Below are 20,144 nucleotides of genomic sequence, written 5' to 3'. Positions count from 1 at the left end.
CACACCATACAAAATCTTTGAACAACATCACCTCTGCATAGAAGAAGATCATGAGCTTGTAGGTGTATGTTTTCTTCCTCAAACGCCCTCAACCTCTTATACCCTTCATATTTTCTAATCTTTTAATCTTCATCTATACCTGAGTTTCTTCATCTAAGCTTCAAAAAATTCTTCCATGTCTTCCTTCACAACTTCCACTAGTGATTCAAACAGGAAGAGGTACAATGTATACCTGAGTTTCTGCGATGAAGACTCGCGTTCTTTTGTTTTGGGTATATATACAGCTTTTACTTCAGAACCTGACGTTGTTGTTTTCTGGGAGGATCAATGGTTTGAAAGTGAAGATCGCAGATCAAAACAACCCTCAGATTCAACTTTGAATGTTATTGGAGATTGCGAAATAGTTGTAATTGTATTTTCAAAGAATTATTTTAATTCAAGATGGTGTCTTCAAGAATTGGAGAAAATAACCCAGTGTTGCCAAAGAACCATGGATGGTCTTATTGTTCTGCCTGTGTTCTATGATGGCGTCTATTCATCCGACAAAATTGTGCGGGTACCAAGAGATACGTATGTAGATGCTTTTCATGATTATGTGGACAAAATCTTGATGCTGGAGGAAACCTCTTCTGCAGATGAAGACAAGTTTATGACTTGGATAGCAGCTATCACTAATCAAGCTTCCAAATATGCTGAATTAGATCCTTTACATTGCGGACAAGAGTAATGAATCTTGCTTCATTTGAAATTAGATTTATCAAACTTTTAATCATTACTATTAGTTTTGTTTAGCCAAATTAGATTTTTTCCATCTTAATACTCTCTCCCTCTCCCATAACAAGCCAGTCATTTGAAGAAAATAAAAATTCCCAAAAAATTTGATCAATTTCACTTTTCAATACATATTAATAACTTTTTTTTCAAATATAACTTTAATTAATACTATTTTTATCACTCTAATTCAAAGTATTCCATTTTGCATTTATGATAGTAGAGAATGCACAAATATTTAACAAAAATATTTAAAACCAATTTTCTTTCTCCTTCATTTATGCATTTTAATGGTGAGACCTAGATTACCTTCTCTTGTTTAGAGAATATTTACCTTTTTAAGATATCAACCAATCAAAATGTAATATACAAATGTAACATTAAATATCAAATAATGTAGAAAAAACCTCCATAATAAATAGCATATCTCACATATCTTATGAGAGGAAACACATACTTTCCTTGCTAAATGCTAGTCCCTCCATAATAAATAGCATACCTCACATATATTAATTTTTCTTCTTTATTTTATGGCTAAATTATCTTTTTTCTCTAATTTTATTTATTAGTATCATTTTGGTCCTATGCCTTGTTAAGGTATTATGATTAAATAGTGACTGATATTATTGGTAACTGTTATGGTTCATATGTATGTGTGAAACAGGAAGTCAGGTACCCACATAACACAAACCCTAACTTTATTTGAATAAAACTAACAGAAAGGACTAAATGTAGTAACAGTGAGAAACTTAGAGGACCGAAATAAATCAATTTTTAGTTAGAGGACCAATCCGATATCAATTAAATAGTTAGAGGATCAAAAATGTAATTAAGCCTTAATTTATATTTATGTTTTTTGACCAAGAAAAAAATTTATATTTAAGATTTCGTTCTATTTTGCTTTCTTAAAATAATTATTTTAGACAATTTAATTACATTAGTTTTTTTATTCATTTCAGTCTTTTAAATTACAAATATTAAACATTAAATTTAATTTTTTTAGCCAATTTAGTGTCTTGAGTTTTTTTTTATATTTATTTTAGTGTGTGTTTGGATTGGCGGCGTCGATAATTGACTTTGATAGAATTGAGTTTGAGAGAATTGATTTTGGTTAAAAATGAGTTTGATGTGAATTGATTTATGTTTAGATACACTCATATAAAAGTGATTATCATGACTTGATGTTGTTTGGATAGTTTAAGTCAAAATTGATTTTGAATATATAATGACTGAATTATCCTTTTAATTGCATTTAACACTAGACATCACATTCTCATTTTTTTAATTATTTGAACTTATGTTGAAATTATTCATATACTTTTATGCAATTGGATTATTAAATTAAATATAATTATAGAAAATTAGTAAAAAGAATATTCATACTTGACCAAAAAAAAATCAAAATAGATAGATATAATAATATAAACCAAAAATTTTATAGCTTAGCAAATTCATTTTCAAATAATATCAAATTTACCAAAGCCAATGTACCATTTTTTTTTACCACCGTTAGTCATCGTGTCTATTAGGGGAAAACAATATGGATTAGGGTTTATGTGAAGGTAACTTGGATATGAAGAAAACAGTTATGAGAGAAAAGAGAGAATGAGGATTTGAAGGATTAAGGGAAATATAAATTGTGAAAAGTTGTATATTATTCATTGAGGGAAACACTATATATATACAAAGGTGTTTCTCTAATACTTGCACAACAAATAACAAATGCAAAGTTAAATTTAATGTTTAATATTTGTAATTTAAAAGACTAAAATGAATAAAAAACTCAAGTAATTAAATTGTCTAAAATAATTACTTTAAGAAAGCAAAATAGAACGAAATCTTAAATATAAATTTTTTTCTTGGTCATAAAACATAAATATAAATTAAAGAAGAAAAATTAATATATGTGAGATATGCTATTTATTACGGAGGGACTAGCATTTAGCAAGGAAAGTATGTGTTTCCTCTCATAAGATATGTGAGATATGCTGTTTATTACTGAGGCTTTTTCTACATTATTTAACATTTAATGTTACATTTATATATTACATTTTGATTGGTTGATATCTTGAAGAGGTAAATACCCCCTAAACAAGAGAGGGTAACGTAGAAAAAAACCCATTTTAATTAATATGATAGTAGATTACTATTAGTTTAGCCAAATTTACATTTTTTTTGTAAGTAGCCGCTAGAATTAACATTTTTTAAGGTGAATAAGTAAAATGTTTGGGGTTTGAGTTATGGTCACGGGACGGCCAAATTTACATTCTTTTCACTTACACACATGATGAAGAATCGTTATATATATAATCTTCTCTTCTTCATCTGTTATACAGGAATGAAAGTAAATATATTAAGAATGTAGTTGAATTTGCTACTCGTATGATCAGCAAGAAGAGATACCTGTTCAGAGAGAGCATACATTCTCGTGCACAAGATGTGATTCAACTATTGAAACAATCAAAATCTCCTCTCCTGCTGGGGATATGGGGGATGACAGGGATTGGTAAATCAACCATTGCCGAAGCCATTTATAATCAGATTGGTCCCTTTTTTAAGCACAAGTACAACATCCCTGACGTCATGAGATCTTGGGAACAAGATAATGGTCAAGTTTCTTTACAAGATAAACTTCTTTGTTTTATTTGTGGAGAAACTGAAATAAAGATACGTACTGTTGAATCAGGAAGAGTTATTTTAAAAGAAAGGCTTCAACATAAAAGGGTACTTCTTCTACTTGACAATGTTGATAAATTGGAGCAACTAAAGGCTTTGTGTGGAAATCGGGATTGGTTTGGTCCAGGCAGCAAAATAATCATCACAACAAGCAACAGACAACTGCTCACGCAGCATGGAGTTGACCATATACACAGTGAAAGAACTAGACGAAAGTGAATCGCTTGAACTTTTTAATTCAGGTGCATTCAAGCTAGCTACTAATCCAAAGAGGAAGATATACGACGTGTACCTGAGTTTCTATGACGAAGACTCGCGTTCTTTTGTTTTGAGTATATATACAGCTCTTACTTCAAAGCCTGGGGTTGTTGTTTTCTGGGAGGATCAATGGTTTGGAAGTGAAGATCGGTCATCAAAACAACCTTCTAATTCAGCGCTGAATGTTATAGAAGATTGCGAGATTGCTGTGATCATATTTTCAAAGAATTATACTAAATCAAGATGGTGTCTTCAAGAATTGGAGAAAATAACCCAGTGTTGCCAAAGAACCACAGATGGTCTCATTTTTCTGTCTGTGTTCTATGATGATGTCTATTCATCCGACAAAAGATTGTGGGTCCGACGAGATATCTTTGGAGAGGATTTTGTAGACAGAATCTCGATCGAGAAGGAAACATGTTCTGAAGACGAAGACAAGTTCATGACTTGGGTAGCAGCAGTCACTAATGAAGCTTCCAAATATGATGAATTATATTCTTTACATTGCAGACATAACTCACATGAGTAATGAAACCCCATCTTTATAACATTTTTAATAGTAGTCCATTTGATTATTATGACTTTAGCCAAATTTACATTCTTTTCACTTATGCACATGTTGGAGAATTGTTAATTATGTCTCTTGTTTGTCTATTATACAGGCACGAAAGTGAATTAATTAAGATTGTAGTTACTCGTATGATGAGCAAGAAGAGATACCAGTTCAAAGAGAGCATACATTCTCATGCGCAAGATGTGATTCAACTATTGAAACAATCAAGATCTCCTCTCCTGCTAGGGATGTGGGGGATGTCAGGGATTAGTAAATCAACCATTGCCCAAGCCATTTTTAATCAGATTGGTCCCTATTTTGAGCACAAGTGCAACATCGATAACGTTGGGGAAGCTTGGGAACAAGATAATGGTCAAGTTTCTTTGCAAGATGAACTTCTTTGTTTTATTGGCGGAGCAACTGAAATAAAAATACCTTCAGTTGAATCAGGAAGAATTATTTTAAAAGAAAGACTTCAACATAAAAGGGTACTTCTTCTACTTTACAATGTTGACAAATTGGAGCAACTAAAGGCTTTGTGTGGAAGTCGGGATTGGTTTGGCCCAGGCAGAAAAATAATCATCACAACAAGCAATAGACATCTGCTCAAGGAGCATGGAGTTGACCATATACATAGAGTGAAAGAACTAGACAATAAATTCGGGTGAATTCATGCTAGCAACTTTTGATCACGAAGGTTTTGATGAACTTCCCAGAAAGATAGTTTCTTATTGTGGAGGATTGCCTTTTGCTCTGAAAGAACTTGGGATGTCTTTGTACCTAAGCGAAATGCTTGATTGGAAGACTGTGTTGCGTAGAATTGAAAGATTTTCCATTCCAAAAGGATCACTACTAGAAGCTCTAGAGAAGAGTTTAAGTGATTTGTACGTTGAAGAGAAACAAATATTCTTTGACATAGCATGTTTCTTTATCGGGATGAGCCAAAATGATGTACTTCAAACATTAAATAGGTCAATACAACGCGCAACTCTTCAAATAAATTGCCTTGAAGACAAAAGCTTTGTAACCATTGATGAGAATAACAAGCTTCAAATGCATGTTCTGCTACAAGCCATGGCAAGAGATATCATTAACAGAGAATCAAGTAATAAGACCAATCAGGTGAGTGCTAGTGTGTGTGTGTTTATATATATATATATATATATATATATATATATGATTTTGAAACTAGTTCTGCTTGATGTATCATCCATGTATGGATTTTTGGTTCCAAAATATATGACGGAAGAGGAAGAAAATGAACATTAATAATTGACGAGATTGTGGTTAACCTCATAGTTGATGATGTATCAGTGGCATCAAGAATTTTAGCTACCGTATCAAAGCTGTGATTTTAATTTTTACTTTCTTTTGGTGTTTCAGCCAAAGATGTACGACGTGTTCTTGAGTTTCAGCGGAAAAGATTGTTGTACAAAGTTCATATCACATCTTTATACCTCTCTTCAAAATGCAGGAATTTATACTTTCAGAGATGATGACGAGATTCAGAGAGGAGATCGAATCTCAATGTCACTATTGAAAGCAATCGGGCGGTCTAGAATTTCTATTGTTGTTTTGTCTACAACTTATGCCAATTCGAGATGGTGTATGCTAGAGTTGGTGAAGATAATGGAAATTGGCAGAACTATGGATCTGATCGTTGTGCCAGTGTTCTACGAGGTAGATCCCTCTGAAGTACGTCATCAGAAAGGTAAGTTTGGAAAAGCTTTTGAAGAACTTATATCAACAATCTCAGTGGATGAGTCTACCAAGAGTGATTGGAGAAGAGACCTCAGTGATATTGGGGGCATAGCAGGCATTGTACTCATTGATTCCAGGTTATTTGAATTTTCTCTTAGAATATTGTTAGTGATGCTTTAAAATTCTTAAACCTTATGGTGTAAGTGTAACAATATGTGTCCCTTACTTTTAATATTTTCAATAGCTTGTTTATGTCTTTGAAAATAATTACAGAATCCAATGTTTGATTGCAATCAAAAGCTATTTTGAATAATTTGAAAATATAAATAATATGAATCTAGAAGTATGGTAAATGAGGAAAAAGGCCACATTTACAATCGTAAACATATTAACTTTTGCTTTACATAAACATCTCTATAATAACAAATGGTTGAGCTCAAAAACTTTTGCTTTACATATTAACTTTTGTTAGAAATATGTATTGGAGAATGCTTATACAGACAATTGATTGTGCACCTTATCAATGGTTCATATATTATAGGAATGAAAGTGAAGATATCAAGAATATTGTTCAACGCGTCACCCGTTTGCTAGATAGGACAGAGTTATTTGTTGCTGAACATCCAGTGGGTTTAGAATCTCGTGTGGAAGCTGCGACTAAGCTGCTAAACATAAAAAACACAAAAGATGTCTTAATTCTAGGGATATGGGGAATGGGGGGTACGGGCAAGACAACCATTGCCAAAGCCATTTATAATCAAATTGGGAGCGAATTTGAGGGTAGGAGCTTCCTTCTGAATATAAGGGAGTTTTGGGAAACAGATACTAATCAAGTTTCACTACAGCAAAAGGTGCTTTGTGATGTTTACAAAACAACAAAATTCAAGATACGTGACATAGAATCAGGGAAAAACATATTGAGGCAAAGACTTTCTCAGAAAAAGGTACTTTTTGTGCTTGATGATGTGAACGAACTGGATCAACTAAAGGCTTTGTTTGGAAGCCGCGAATGGTTTGGTCCGGGGAGTAGAATAATTATCACAACAAGAGATTTGCATCTTCTTAAATCATGTAGAGTTGATGAGGTGTGTGCAATACAAGATATGGACGAAAGTGAATCTCTTGAGCTTTTCAGCTGGCATGCATTCAAGCAACCAACTCCAACAGAAGATTTTGCTACACATTCAAAAGATGTGGTTTCTTATTCTGGGGGATTTGCCACTAGCACTTGAAGTTCTTGGGTCCTATTTGTCTGACTGTGAAATAACAGAGTGGCAGAAAGTTTTGGAGAAGCTCAGATGTATTCCGGATGCTGAAGTACAGAAGAAGTTAAAAGTAAGCTTTGATGGCTTAAAAGATGTTACAGAGAAACACATATTCCTTGATATAGCTTGCTTCTTTATTGGGATGGACCGAAATGATGTAATACAAATATTAAATGGGTGTGGATTTTTTGCTGATATTGGAATTAAAGTCCTTGTAGAGCGAAGCCTTTTAATTATTGACAATAGGAACAAGCTTAGAATGCATGATTTGTTGAGAGATATGGGAAGGCAAATAATTTATGAGGAGTCACCTTCAGATCCGGAAAAGCGCGGTAGATTGTGGCGTCGTGAGGAAGTGTTTGATATATTATCGAAGAATAAGGTAATTACTGACTTCTTGTAATTTATGTTATTGAGAAATACAACAGTAAAGGAAGAAAACTAAACACTCACGGATCAATTATAACTTATAAGCATTCATTTGAATTCTTAATTGTCAGATGACATAGGATACTTATGTTTGTTCATAATTGTTTTAGTTTTTTGCTAATTCAAACGTCAAAATTATAGACTGACTTACAAAGAAAAAAAATTTAGCTACCAAGGGACTGGCATTCATTTTGTGTTTCACACTTTTTCATCTCAGGGAACAGAAGCTGTCAAGGGACTGGCTTTGGAGTTTCCAAGGAAGAATACAGTTTCTCTGAATACCAAAGCATTTAAGAAGATGAATAAACTCAGATTGCTTCAACTTTCCGGGGTTCAGCTTAATGGAGATTTTAAATACCTTTCCGGAGAACTTAGGTGGCTGTCCTGGCATAGATTTCCATTAGCTTACACACCTGCAGAATTTCAACAAGGAAGCCTAATTGCTATCACATTAAAATACAGTAATCTAAAACAAATATGGAAGAAGAGCCAGGTACTTAGGGCTCATTACTTAGTTAGTATATAGTAATCTAAAAAAAATACAGCTAAACCTAATCTAGTAACCAACTCTAACATTTCCTCTTCTTTTACTCTAATACCCTCTTACTATTCTCTTGTGGTTTTGTTTTCTTGCAGATGCTAGAGAATCTTAAAATTCTTAATCTTAGTCATTCTCAGAATTTGATTGAAACCCCAGACTTTACGTACTTGCCTAATATTGAAAAGCTAGTACTCAAAGACTGTCCAAGTTTGTCTACGGTCTCCCATAGCATTGGATCTCTCTGTAAACTTCTAATGATTAATTTGACGGACTGCACTGGTCTTCAAAACCTTCCGAGAAGCATCTATAAATTAAAATCTCTAGAAACTTTGATTCTTTCTGGATGTTCCAAGATTGACAAATTGGAGGAGGACGTGGAACAGATGGAATCATTGACAACCTTGATTGCGGATAAGACTGCTATAACAAAAGTTCCCTTTTCAATAGTAAGATCAAAAAGCATTGGATACATTTCTTTAGGTGGATTTAAAGGATTTTCACGTGATGTATTTCCTTCTCTCATTCGGTCTTGGATGTCACCATCAAATAATGTGATATCCCGAGCTCAGACATTGATACCCCTGTCATCTCTTGGTACTTTCAAGGACCTTCTAAAGCTTCGAATTCTTTGAGTGGAGTGTGGATCACAACTACAACTTATTCAAGATGTAGCAAGAATTGTGGATGCTTTAAAAGCAAAAAGTTGTCATGAATTGGAAGCAAGTGCAAGTACAACTGCATCACAAATCTCTGATATGCATGCTTCTCCTTTAATTGATGAATGCCTTACTCAAGTTCACATTTCAAGGTCAAAGAATTACTCGAAATTCTTAATTCAAATGGGATCGAAATGCCAAGTTTCAAATATTACCGAAGACGGTATTTTCCAGGTTTGAATATCTGTTTCACGTAGTTATTTTTTAACTAAATTGGAACTTTGGTTCCTGAAATTATATTTTTCTAACAAATGTCTTAATTTGAATTTGATACCAATTTAATTCTTAAAGTTTTCAAACATAATTTACATTAGTAATTTTTGAAATGAGTGTGAATTTTTTTTATTAAAATAAAATTTTACACTCATTTTACAAACTACTAATTTACACAAGAATTAATTTAAAAGCCAAGGACATTTTCAAGAAAAAATACTACCATTTTATGTTTCTTTTATAAGATCACTTGCCTGTTATTTCTACTGGAATAGATGATCATATATGTGAAAAGAGAATATATAATCGTATATATCTTAAGTATGGATCATAAAATAAATTTAGCCATTTAAGCATTTGTTCATCGTACAGACTGCAAATGGGACTTGGAGTTCATTTTTTCTCCCCTCTGATAATAACTCCGAATGGTTAACCTTCAGTTGCAAAGGTTCTTCTATAAAATTTGATGTCCCAACAATGAAGGGGAGTAACTTGAAGAGTATGATGTTGTTCGCTGCCTATTACTCATCACCGGACAACATAACATCAGAAGGTTGCCAAAGCGTGTTGATCATAAATCACACAAAGACAACCATTCATGCCTATAAAAGTGAAACACTAAACTCTTTTGGCCATGAGGATTGGAAGAGCATAACATCAAATCTAGAATCTGGTAACAAAGTGGAAGTTATGATTGTTTTTGGGGAGGGATTCATTGTAGAGAAGACAAAATTATCTCTCTTATATGATCAACCAACCAACAAAGAAATGGAAGGTCGCAGTGCAGTAGACAAGGAAGATGTTACTGTTTCCGGTGGTGATAATATTGATATGCCAGCGGAGAATAATGTTACTGGTCGAGAGCAAGATGAAAATATAAGTGAAGATAAGCACGAAGATGATGCAATGTGTAGAAAAAGAAAGAGAGGAGACATGACAGAACTGTAATGGAATACACTACGACCAATTCGTAGTGACCCTCACATTTATATTACTAGGTTATGATAGTTGTACATAAGGGTGCATTTTTTTAAGCCAAAAAAGAGAAAAAAACATTGTCAAAATCATAATTTAATAGTGTTTGTTTATTTTTATTTTTTTGTCAAAATCATTGTGCTTTGTGTTGTGATTTGTTGTTGCGTCTTCTCTGTCGTGCTCTTCTCAATTGTGACTGTGTCGTTGTGATCGTATTTGATCTAGTGTTTCTCCATGTTGTCTTCTTTAATTCGTATCAAGTAAGTTTTCTTCTTTGTTAATTTTTCTTCGTTATCTAGTTTTTCCCTATTCAGCTTCAAGTATTCAGTTTCTTATGTGAGTTTTTGTGGGTTTTAGTTATGCACAGTATAAGAGAAATTATGGATTTTGTTGGGGGCTTTTGTGAGCAATAGTTATGTTCATAGTTGAAGGTATTAGTGAAAAGCTTTGTTACTGTGAAATCTCATGCAAATTTTGTGCTTAAAAAATTCATCAATAAAAGTAAAACTTTTGTTTTAGAGATTGAAACTGAAATTCATCAATTGGTGCTTTAGATAGGAAACATAAGCTCTCTGAAATTGATGTTGCATGTGATTCAACCAAAGTTTCTCTTGACCTACACAAATGTTTTAACAATGTCGCATTCTTCAAAAGTGTTTTTAACAGTTTTGGCCCTTTTTTGGATTCTCAAATGTAAGGGATTGTATTGTATTGTATGATGTAGTAGCATTACTTGCTAAAGGAGCTTTGTCCCCTCCCTAATAAAAGAGTTTTGGCACCAATTATAAAAAATGTAAAGAAGAGCACTGTACCACCGGTAAGAAAGAATTTAATTTATCACAAAAAACTTGTACTTCAATATTCCTATAAAGTGTGTTTGTAAAAGCCATGCATTTAAAAAGTAATTTTCCAAACAGACATGTTTGTCTGAAAATCATTTTTATGTTCTTTATGGTAATTTAGTAGTTTAAAGTTTAAACAATCCCTTCTGCACTGTTTTAAAAAAAATCCAAACAAACTATAAAAAAAAAATTAAAAAAAAATATAATAATAAATAAATGAAAATTATATATTTTTTTTAATTAGCATAAGCAGTGGCAGAGCCAGGAATTTAAACTAGTGGAGGCACCATATATATAATTTGTAACATTAAATATATATTATATTTCATTTTTGAAACCAGAAATATACATCACAATTGTTCTATACGATTTGTCATATTTTGAAAATATTATGATTTTCTCATTTTTAGTCTCAATAAAAATATCTCTCTCTATATATAAGTAACTAAACAATCATTTAGTCATTGATTACTCATGCGATTTCGCAATTCGTTCATAATAAATCATCACAAAATAATGAAACTTCATGGACCAAAGAATCCCAACCACTATCCCTTATAGTTTGGACATTTTCACTGATTTCATGACATTAATAATATCTTGATCACTTCTTTGTAATGCTTAAGATAACTCATTGGTAATTGACAAAACTATTTTTATCAAGTGCAAGATGAAAATAAATTTAAAAAATTACATACATTTCAACACAAGTATTGCTACACCTTCCTGTCCTTGCTCTAAACTTGTTCCATCTTCCTCAATCGTATCAAGCACATCAATCATAGAAAAGAATAAAGAAACTGAAGTAGTATACTTGTTTGGGCACAAGTCCAAATAAATATATTTGGGCAAACAAAAACCATAACAAAATAAAATAGAATAAAATTGAATAATATCAATTGATATGACTAAATATTTTTTCTTAAATATTTTTTATTTCATATGAGTGTGTGCCTAACAAAATTGATTTATTATTGTGTCCTGAAAGATTGTCTATAAAGAAACTATACTTTATTTATATATTAAAAAAAAAACTTCAAATAATCTGAGAGAGAGTTGGGAGGGTGTCGTGTGTGTGTGACATGTTTGGTTTGGGCATAGGCAGGAGCCCACACAACCAAGCTTGTGTGTGGCTCCGCCACTGAGCATAAGTGTATTTATAGATGCACGAAAGACAATGCATGTAGGAGAGGAAGTGTCACGTGTTGAGACCAAACATTTTAAAAATGGATTTTAGAAAAGAGAAATGATATTTGAACATCCATTTGGTGATAATTATTGTGACAACTTTCTCTCTCATATTCATATTATTTTTTACTTTATTTCTCTATTGTTATGGTTTCCGTGTCAATACTACTCCTTCCGTCCCTTAATAAATGACCCAGTTGACAATATACATTATTGACTTAACATACTTTGACCATACTTTTATACTAATTCACAAAGATAAATAATACTACATGTAAGATGTTGTTGGATTCGTCTCGATGAGTATTTTTAAAATATTAAATTTTTATAAATTTTTTTAGTAGAGAATTGAAGATATTAAAGATAAAACATATGCATTGATATGTGTGTCAGAGTCAACTAGGTCATTTATTTAGGGACGGAGGAAGTAATTTTTCTTTGTAAATTATGGTTGTCACCAAATTGGTTGTTCAAATAACACTCTTCTTTAGAAAAACTAATCACCGTCAAATGTGGACCATGGCTAATTCCAAAAAAAAAATGAAATATTTGATTTGTTTTTAAAATTTTCTGGTATTTTGGAAAACTCTAATGTCGACGTTTTAAAAAATTAACAAAAGTGTAAAAAACAAATTACAAATGTGATTTTCGAAAAACAAAATATGTGGGCGGGAGTGCAAAATTGAATAGTAGGAGATAAAATTATTCAACAAAACAGTCCAAACAAAAGTTTAAAATTCCAAAACTCTTTTAACCCGTGAAGAAGACTCCCATGATATTATCCTTCATTTTATGAAGAATGAAGATAAAAAATGATCCAAGACAAATAATATTGGACCCAAATTGATCCTCACAAAATTAAATACGCTTTTTAGTTTCTTTCAAAAATAAACACAAGTCCTTAATCAATGGCAATAAAGAGGTCCAATATTATGTGGTTAACGGCATGCATACTATTATGGCCATGTATAGTAGCATGCATGGTCACTAAATCAAAGACTATCCCCAAATAAAGGGTGCAAGAAAATCAAAACATCATCTTACCTCGAATTTATTTATGAAGTTGAAGCTAAATCAACACTTTCCTCTTTCCTGTGCGTATCAATAAAATGCATTTTAGATCTACTGTAATATAATAAGGGAAATGCTAACCGGTGCACCGGGCACCGGTTAATAAAAAGGGAAATTATATGTTAATTATTGCATTGAAAATTGTTTAATTAATCCATAAATAAGTCAACAAAACTTCCTTTTATGGTAAGAATTTTCTTTTTTTGTATGCTTAACACATGCCCCGGAGGCACCGGTTAACATCACCCATATAATAATAACAATAGCTAAAAAGCTAAGAAATTGAAATAAAAAGGAAAAAATAAAAGCCATAGAAAAATAACTCCCTAAATCTCTCCAAAAAAAATAATAACTCCCCTAAAAAAAAAGAAAATAATTAAATCCAAATAAATTTAAAAATTGAATGTCTCAAGTAAAATTGATTTTGCCACTAAAATTGATTTTATCTAAAAGTTTGAATTTGTGATTTTTAATGTCAAATGCAAATTTTAATGTTAAATTTATGGTTCAAAATTCAAATCTCAACTACAGTTAAAACAAACACAACAATTGTTACTATACATAATAATTAGTAATAACTAGAAAAAAATGTTAAAAAAAATATCACACTTACTATAATGGTGCATTTGGGTTTCTAATTCCCTCTTTTTTCTGATCGATTTCCTCCTTCTTCTATAAACTGACAAACAAAAAACCAAAAACCTAAAATCATTGCAAAAAATAGGAAAATATAACAAAAACGATTCAAGAACAAAAAATAAAGAGCAATAGTCAAAAACAAAATCAAAAAGATAAAAAAAAAAAAAGATGATGAAAGTACTTTTAACAACTTCTTGACCAACAATACAATGAGAACGTGAAAGGGAAAAACCCAAAATCGTCACAAAAAATTGGAAAATACAACAAAATCATACAAAAATAAAAATCACAAAGAAAATGATACAATACTACAATTAAGTAAAGAACCAGATTCTAGAACAAAAAATAAAAAGCAAATCAAAAAGAAAGAAAGAAACTTGGTGTGTCAATTGATGAAAGTAAACAAGGTTCTGGAACAACAGTACAAGAAGAACTTGAAAAGCAAATTCACAGAGAGAAAGACGTAAGAAATAACGGTGTACGTGTGTGTGCGTGTGTGTGTGAAGATGAATATGTGAAGTACATTTTTGCAGAAGAAAGAATTTGAAACGATTGTGTGTTATTTTTGCTAAGTTTCTCTCTCTTACAGAAATGGAGAATGCAAGAGAAGATTGAAATTTTTTTTGATGATTCTCTCTATGATCGTAACTTTCTCTCTCCTTCTTGCACAAGTTTGTTATGGGTACTCAGTACTCACTACACTCCAAATATATCATGCTAAGTTGTTGTTTGGGCGTTTGATTGTGCCAGTGTTTTATTTTATTGATATTTTTGGCATAACACATATAAAAAAAGTAGAATAATTTCCATTTTATACAAAAAATAATTTATTTCTTTTTTACAAATTTGATATGCAGCACAAGGATCAATAATTTAGGAGAACAATCTAATGTTCTATCAACAAAAAATTAAACTGAAGTCAGAGTAATATTTTGTGTACACTCAAGATCTACAACTTCATTAACACTTACCTCAAACCACTTGAGGTATTCGACCCTTCGATAAAAGTTATGTGTGTGTTTGATTAGAAAAGGAAAAACCCAAAATCGTTACAAAAAATAGGAAAATGCAACAAAATCATACAAAAATAAAAATCACAAAGAAAATGATACAGCTACTACAATTAAGTAAAGAACCAGATTCTAGAACAAAAAATAAAAAGCAAATCAAAAAGAAAGAAAGAAACTTGGTGTGTCAAATGATGAAAGTAAACAAGGTTCTGGAACAACAATACAAGAAGAACTTGAAAAGCAAATTCACAGAGAGAAAGACGTAAGAAATAACGGTGTGTGTGTGTGTGTGTGTGTGTGTGTGTGTGTGAAGATGAAGATGGTGATGAATATGTGAAGTACATTTTTGCAGAAGAAAGAATTTGAAACGGTTGTGTATTATTTTTGCTATGTTTCTCTCTCTTACAAATAATGGAGAATGTAAGAGAAGATTGAAATTTTTCTGATGATTCTCTCTATGATCGTAACTTTCTCTCTCCTTCTTGCACAAGTTTGTTATGAGTACTCAATATTCACTACACTCCAAATATATCATGTTAAGTCGTTGTTTGGGCGTTTGATTGTGCCAGTGTTTTATTTTATTGATATTTTTGGCATAACACATAAAAAAAGTAGAATAATTTCCATTTTATACAAAAAATAATTTATTTCTTTTTTACAAATTTGATATGCAGCACAAGGATCAATAATTTAGGAGATCAATCTAGTGTTCTATCAACAAAAAATTCAACTGAAATCAGAGTAATATTTTGTGTACACTCAAGATCAACAACTTCATTAACACTTACCTCAAACCACTTGAGGTATTCGACCCTTCGATAAAAGTTATGTGTGTGTTTGATTACAAAGAGATGTAATTTAATTTTTTATGAATTAAGAGCCAGAATAATGATTTATATGAAATCAAGAAAAAATAAATATATTTGTATTTATTTTCGTTTATATATAAGGGGAGAGAGGGTATTTTATATTTGCAACATGATTTGTTATTTTGTATATTCAAAGCAAGTTTGATTTATAATTCGTTACTTTACTACTTAGTACATATGAGTCCTTCATATTCATACGCGTAATGTGGCATGTTGTCGTATACAATAGAAATGTAAATGGTGAATCAAGCACATAATTAACATACTTTGTCACGACAAAGTTTTAATAAGTCAAGTTTTTATTTTGAAAAACTCCATTGTATAAAATGAACAATAAACTTATAACTATAAGCGTAACCTGCTCAATCTTATATATTTATGCAGAACGTTTGATTTTTCTTTTTATGGAAAAAAAAAATACTCTGCTTTATTATATGAATGTAAATATTAAAAAAAAAAAGGTTAAATTTATGGTTCAAATTTCAAACATCAACTAGAGTTAAAACAAACGCAACAATTGTTACTATACATAATAAGTAATAACTACAAAAAAATGTTAAACAAAATATCACACTCACTATAAGGGTGCCTTTGAGTTTCTAATTCCCTCCTTCTTCTATGAACTGTGAGTTTCTGATCGATTCCCTCTTTCTTCTATGAACTGACAAACAAAAACCAAAAACTCAAAATCATTGCAAAAAACAGAAAAATATAACAAAAAAGAATCTAGAACAAAAAATAAAGAGCAATAGTCAAAAACAAAATCAGAAAGGAAAAAAAAAAGTGGTGTGTAAAGATGATGAAAGTACCGTTAACAACTTTTTGAACAACATTACAATGAGAACGTGAAAAGAAAAAAATTCAAAATCGTCACATAAAATAGGAAAATACAACAAAATCATACAAAAATAAAAATCACAAAGAAAATGATACAGCTACTACTATTAAGTAAAGAACAAGATTCTAGAACAAAAAAAAAAAAAAAGAAACTTGATGTGTAAAATGATGAAAGTAAACAAGGTTCTGGAACAACAATACAAAGAGAACTTGAAAAGCAAATTCACATAGAGAAAGACGTAAGAAATAACGGTGTGTGTGTACATTTTTGCAAAAGAAAGAATTTGAAATGGTTGTGTGTTAATTTTGCTATGTTTCTCTCTCTTACAAACAATGGAGAATGCAAGAGAAGATTGAAATTCTTTTGATATTCTCTCTATGATTGTAACTTTCTCTCTCCTTCTTGCACAAGTTTGTTATGGGCACTCGATACTCACTACACTCCAAATATACACAAGTTTGATTGTGCCAGTGTTTTATTTTATTGATAATTTTAGCATAACACATAAAAAAGTTAAATAATGTTCCATTTTATACAAAAAATAATTTATTTCTTTTTTACAAATTTGATATGCAGCACAAGGATCAATAATTTAGGAGATGAATATAATGTTCTATCAACAAAAAATTCAACTGAAGTCAAAGTAAAATTTTGTGTACACTCAAGATCTACAACTTCTTTAACACTTACCTCAAACCACTTGAGGTATTCAACCATTCTATAAAAGTTATATGTGTGTTTGATTACAAAGAGAAGGATTTTAATTTTAATGAATTAAGAGCCAGAATAATGATTTATATGAAATCAAGAAAAAATAAATATATTTGTATTTATTTTCGTTTATATATAAGGGAAGAGAGAGTATTTTCTATTTGCAACATGATTTTTTTATTTTGTATATTCAAAGCAAGTTTGATTTATAATACGTCACTTTACTACTTAGCGCATATGAGTCCTTCATATTCATACGCGTAATGTGGCATGTTGTCATATACAGTAGAAATGTAAATGGTGAATCTAGCACATAATTAACATACTTTGTCACGACAAAGTTTTAATAACTCAAGTTTTTATTTTGAAAAAATCCAGTGTAGAAAATGAATAATAAACCTATAACTATAAGTGTAACCTGCTCAATCTTATATCTTTATCCAGGACGTTTGGTTTTTCTTTTTATGGAAAAAAATACTCAGCTTTGTTACATGAATGTAAATATTAAAAGAAAAAGGATAAATTTATTGTTCAAATTTCAAATATCAACTACAGTTAAAACAAACACAACAATTGTTACTATACATAATAAGTAATAACTAGAAAAAATGTTAGATTTTGAAGCTGAAATTTCTCCTCGACCATCAATAGGTAAACAAAATATCACACTCACTATAACGGTGCCTTTGAGTTTCTACTTCCCTCCTTCTTCTATGAACTGTGAGTTTATGATTGATTCCCTCTTTCTTCTATGACTTGACAAACAAAAAACCGAAAACCTAAAATCATTGCAAAAAATAGGAAAATATAACAAAAAAGAATCTAAAACAAAAAATAAAGAGCAATAGTCAAAAACAAAATCAGAAAGGAAAAAAAACGTGGTGTGTAAAGATGATGAAAGTACCGTTAACAACTTTTTGAACAACAATACAATGAGAACGTGAAAAGCAAAAACTCAAAATCGTCACAAAAAATAGAAAAGTACAACAGAAGCATACAAAAATAAAAATCACAGAGAAAATGATACAGCTACTACTATTAAGTAAAGAACAAGATTCTAGAACAAAAAATAAAAAGAAAATCAAAAAGAAAGAAAGAAATTTGGCGTGTAAAATGATGGAAGTAAACAAGGTTCTGGAACAACAATTTGAAAAGCAAATTCACAGAAAAAGACGTAAGAAACAACAATTTATATTTTTAAATGATTTTTAACAGACATGTTAAGAATATTATAATAATATCTTTTATAAAAAAATTAGAATTTTTTAACATGTAATGAATTAAATATAATTTTTTTAAAACTCAAAAATTTAAGATAAAACTAACGTAAATTTGGACCTAAAAATAAAATTTTGAGCTAATTTATTGTGGCGGGACCTTTTATAATGTTTTAAACAAGTATGTAAAAAATCATTAAAAAATTTAAAATTTTAAGCATAATTAAACAAATTTTTATTTAACAGGGACTAAAAACACTAACGGGAAATTTTGTAGGGACTAAAAAGTATGATTTATTTTTATAGGGACTAAAAACAAAACTGCAGATATTTATAGGGACCAAAAACTTAATTAACCCTAAAAGTTATGAATGATGTTTTTATGAAATTTTGATTTTGATTGAAAGTATAAATATAAATGTTTGTTACTTTCAAATTATACAAACCAATCATCTTTATCTATTCTAATGACACAAACAAATATAACAAGAAAAAAATATATAAATTCTTATATTTTTAATGACACCAACAACAATCATTATTATAAAAAAAAAAAAAAAGAACAAATTACACTAACCTCCCTTAAGGTATGTTTAAATGACACTCACCTCCCCTCTATTTTTCAACCATGCAGTAGCCTCCCCTACTTAATTTTCAACGTGACAAACACATCCCTTTTTTTTTTTGGTAGATAGACGAAATGGCAAAGCCATTATAAACTCACACACACAAGTGGAGGTACCGGGGTTCGAACCCCGGTCACGACATCCGGCCTAACAATTTCGGCATTTTGGTTGAGCTAGGACTTCTGGATCAAACACATCCTTTCTAACTTAACATTGTTTGTCTCCGTTAAAATACAGTTTGGTTGGTCCATTCACAATAGATGTATCCTGAACTTTTGAAATGGTCTCTTGACCACAAGCACTTGATGTCAAAGCCATTGACATTGCTTGAAAAGTAGCAGAACACATCCTATATTATGCTAGCTACTTCAAATTCAAATCTTGAATTATTCACATAGATAACACAATAGAATCATGATGCACAACATTATCTTCAAGTTACAAAAGATGCACAATACACTCTTAATGCCATTGCCATTGTTTCTGTAAATGTTGAATACTTAAACTATTGAGTACACACCTTAACAAAAAAGTGAGAGAAGATGGAAAAATATATAAAAATGAAGAATTAACAACACTGATCCACAAATCGAGTGTTAACACGTAAACTTGCCCGAGTTTACGTTTTTAGGTGGCAAAAACGTGTTAACTCGGAGGTAAACTCGATTTTTGGTGAAATCGGAAAGTTTGACGAGTTTGACCGAGTGAACACGTGTTAAACTCGGAGTAAACTCGTCCGAGTTTACCTTTGAATTTTTATTTTTTTTTGGTTATTTTTTTTTTGCTCATTTTCTTTCAAAATCCAATTTTTTTTTTTTTAATCCCAAGGTGTTAAAATGTTACCTTTACGGTTAACATAACTTGGTTTTTTCATATTTGTTATGTACAGAAGCTACGCCAATGCGTGAGAATGACATACATTGAATTTTAGGGAATGCATTCAGAAGCTTGTTATTATTGATTGTTTTGAAATCATTCAAATATATTACTTGCTCAAGTATTTAAATGAGAAAATAGAACAATTGAAGTTAAAGT

General features: G+C 30.9%; 1 protein-coding gene and 1 pseudogene across 1 annotated transcript; both read left to right on the top strand.

The window, feature by feature from the left end:
- The first annotated feature begins 3,474 nt into the window (after positions 1-3,474).
- Positions 3,475-4,946, top strand: LOC112421113 (disease resistance protein RPP4). The gene is made up of 2 exons (XM_024781409.2): positions 3,475-4,230; positions 4,368-4,946. The coding sequence occupies exons 1-2, from the start codon at positions 3,623-3,625 to the stop codon at positions 4,924-4,926; spliced, it is 1,167 nt and encodes a 388-aa protein (XP_024637177.1). The 5' UTR covers positions 3,475-3,622; the 3' UTR covers positions 4,927-4,946.
- On the top strand, positions 4,900-10,333 carry LOC11418193 (disease resistance protein RUN1-like; annotated as a pseudogene).
- Positions 10,334-20,144: the final 9,811 nt, after the last annotated feature.

Source organism: Medicago truncatula, chromosome 4 (genome assembly GCF_003473485.1).
Source record: "Medicago truncatula cultivar Jemalong A17 chromosome 4, MtrunA17r5.0-ANR, whole genome shotgun sequence".
Lineage (NCBI taxonomy): Eukaryota > Viridiplantae > Streptophyta > Magnoliopsida > Fabales > Fabaceae > Medicago > Medicago truncatula.
This window is presented reverse-complemented; position numbering and strand designations above follow the sequence as displayed.

Bases quoted from the DNA above. Each gene is read 5' to 3' on its own strand.
- LOC112421113 (XM_024781409.2), top strand. From the start codon at position 3,623: ATGGAGTTGACCATATACACAGTGAAAGAACTAGACGAAAGTGAATCG. The intron at 4,231-4,367 runs GTAATGAAACCC...TCTATTATACAG, and splicing joins TGCAGACATAACTCACATGA to GCACGAAAGTGAATTAATTA.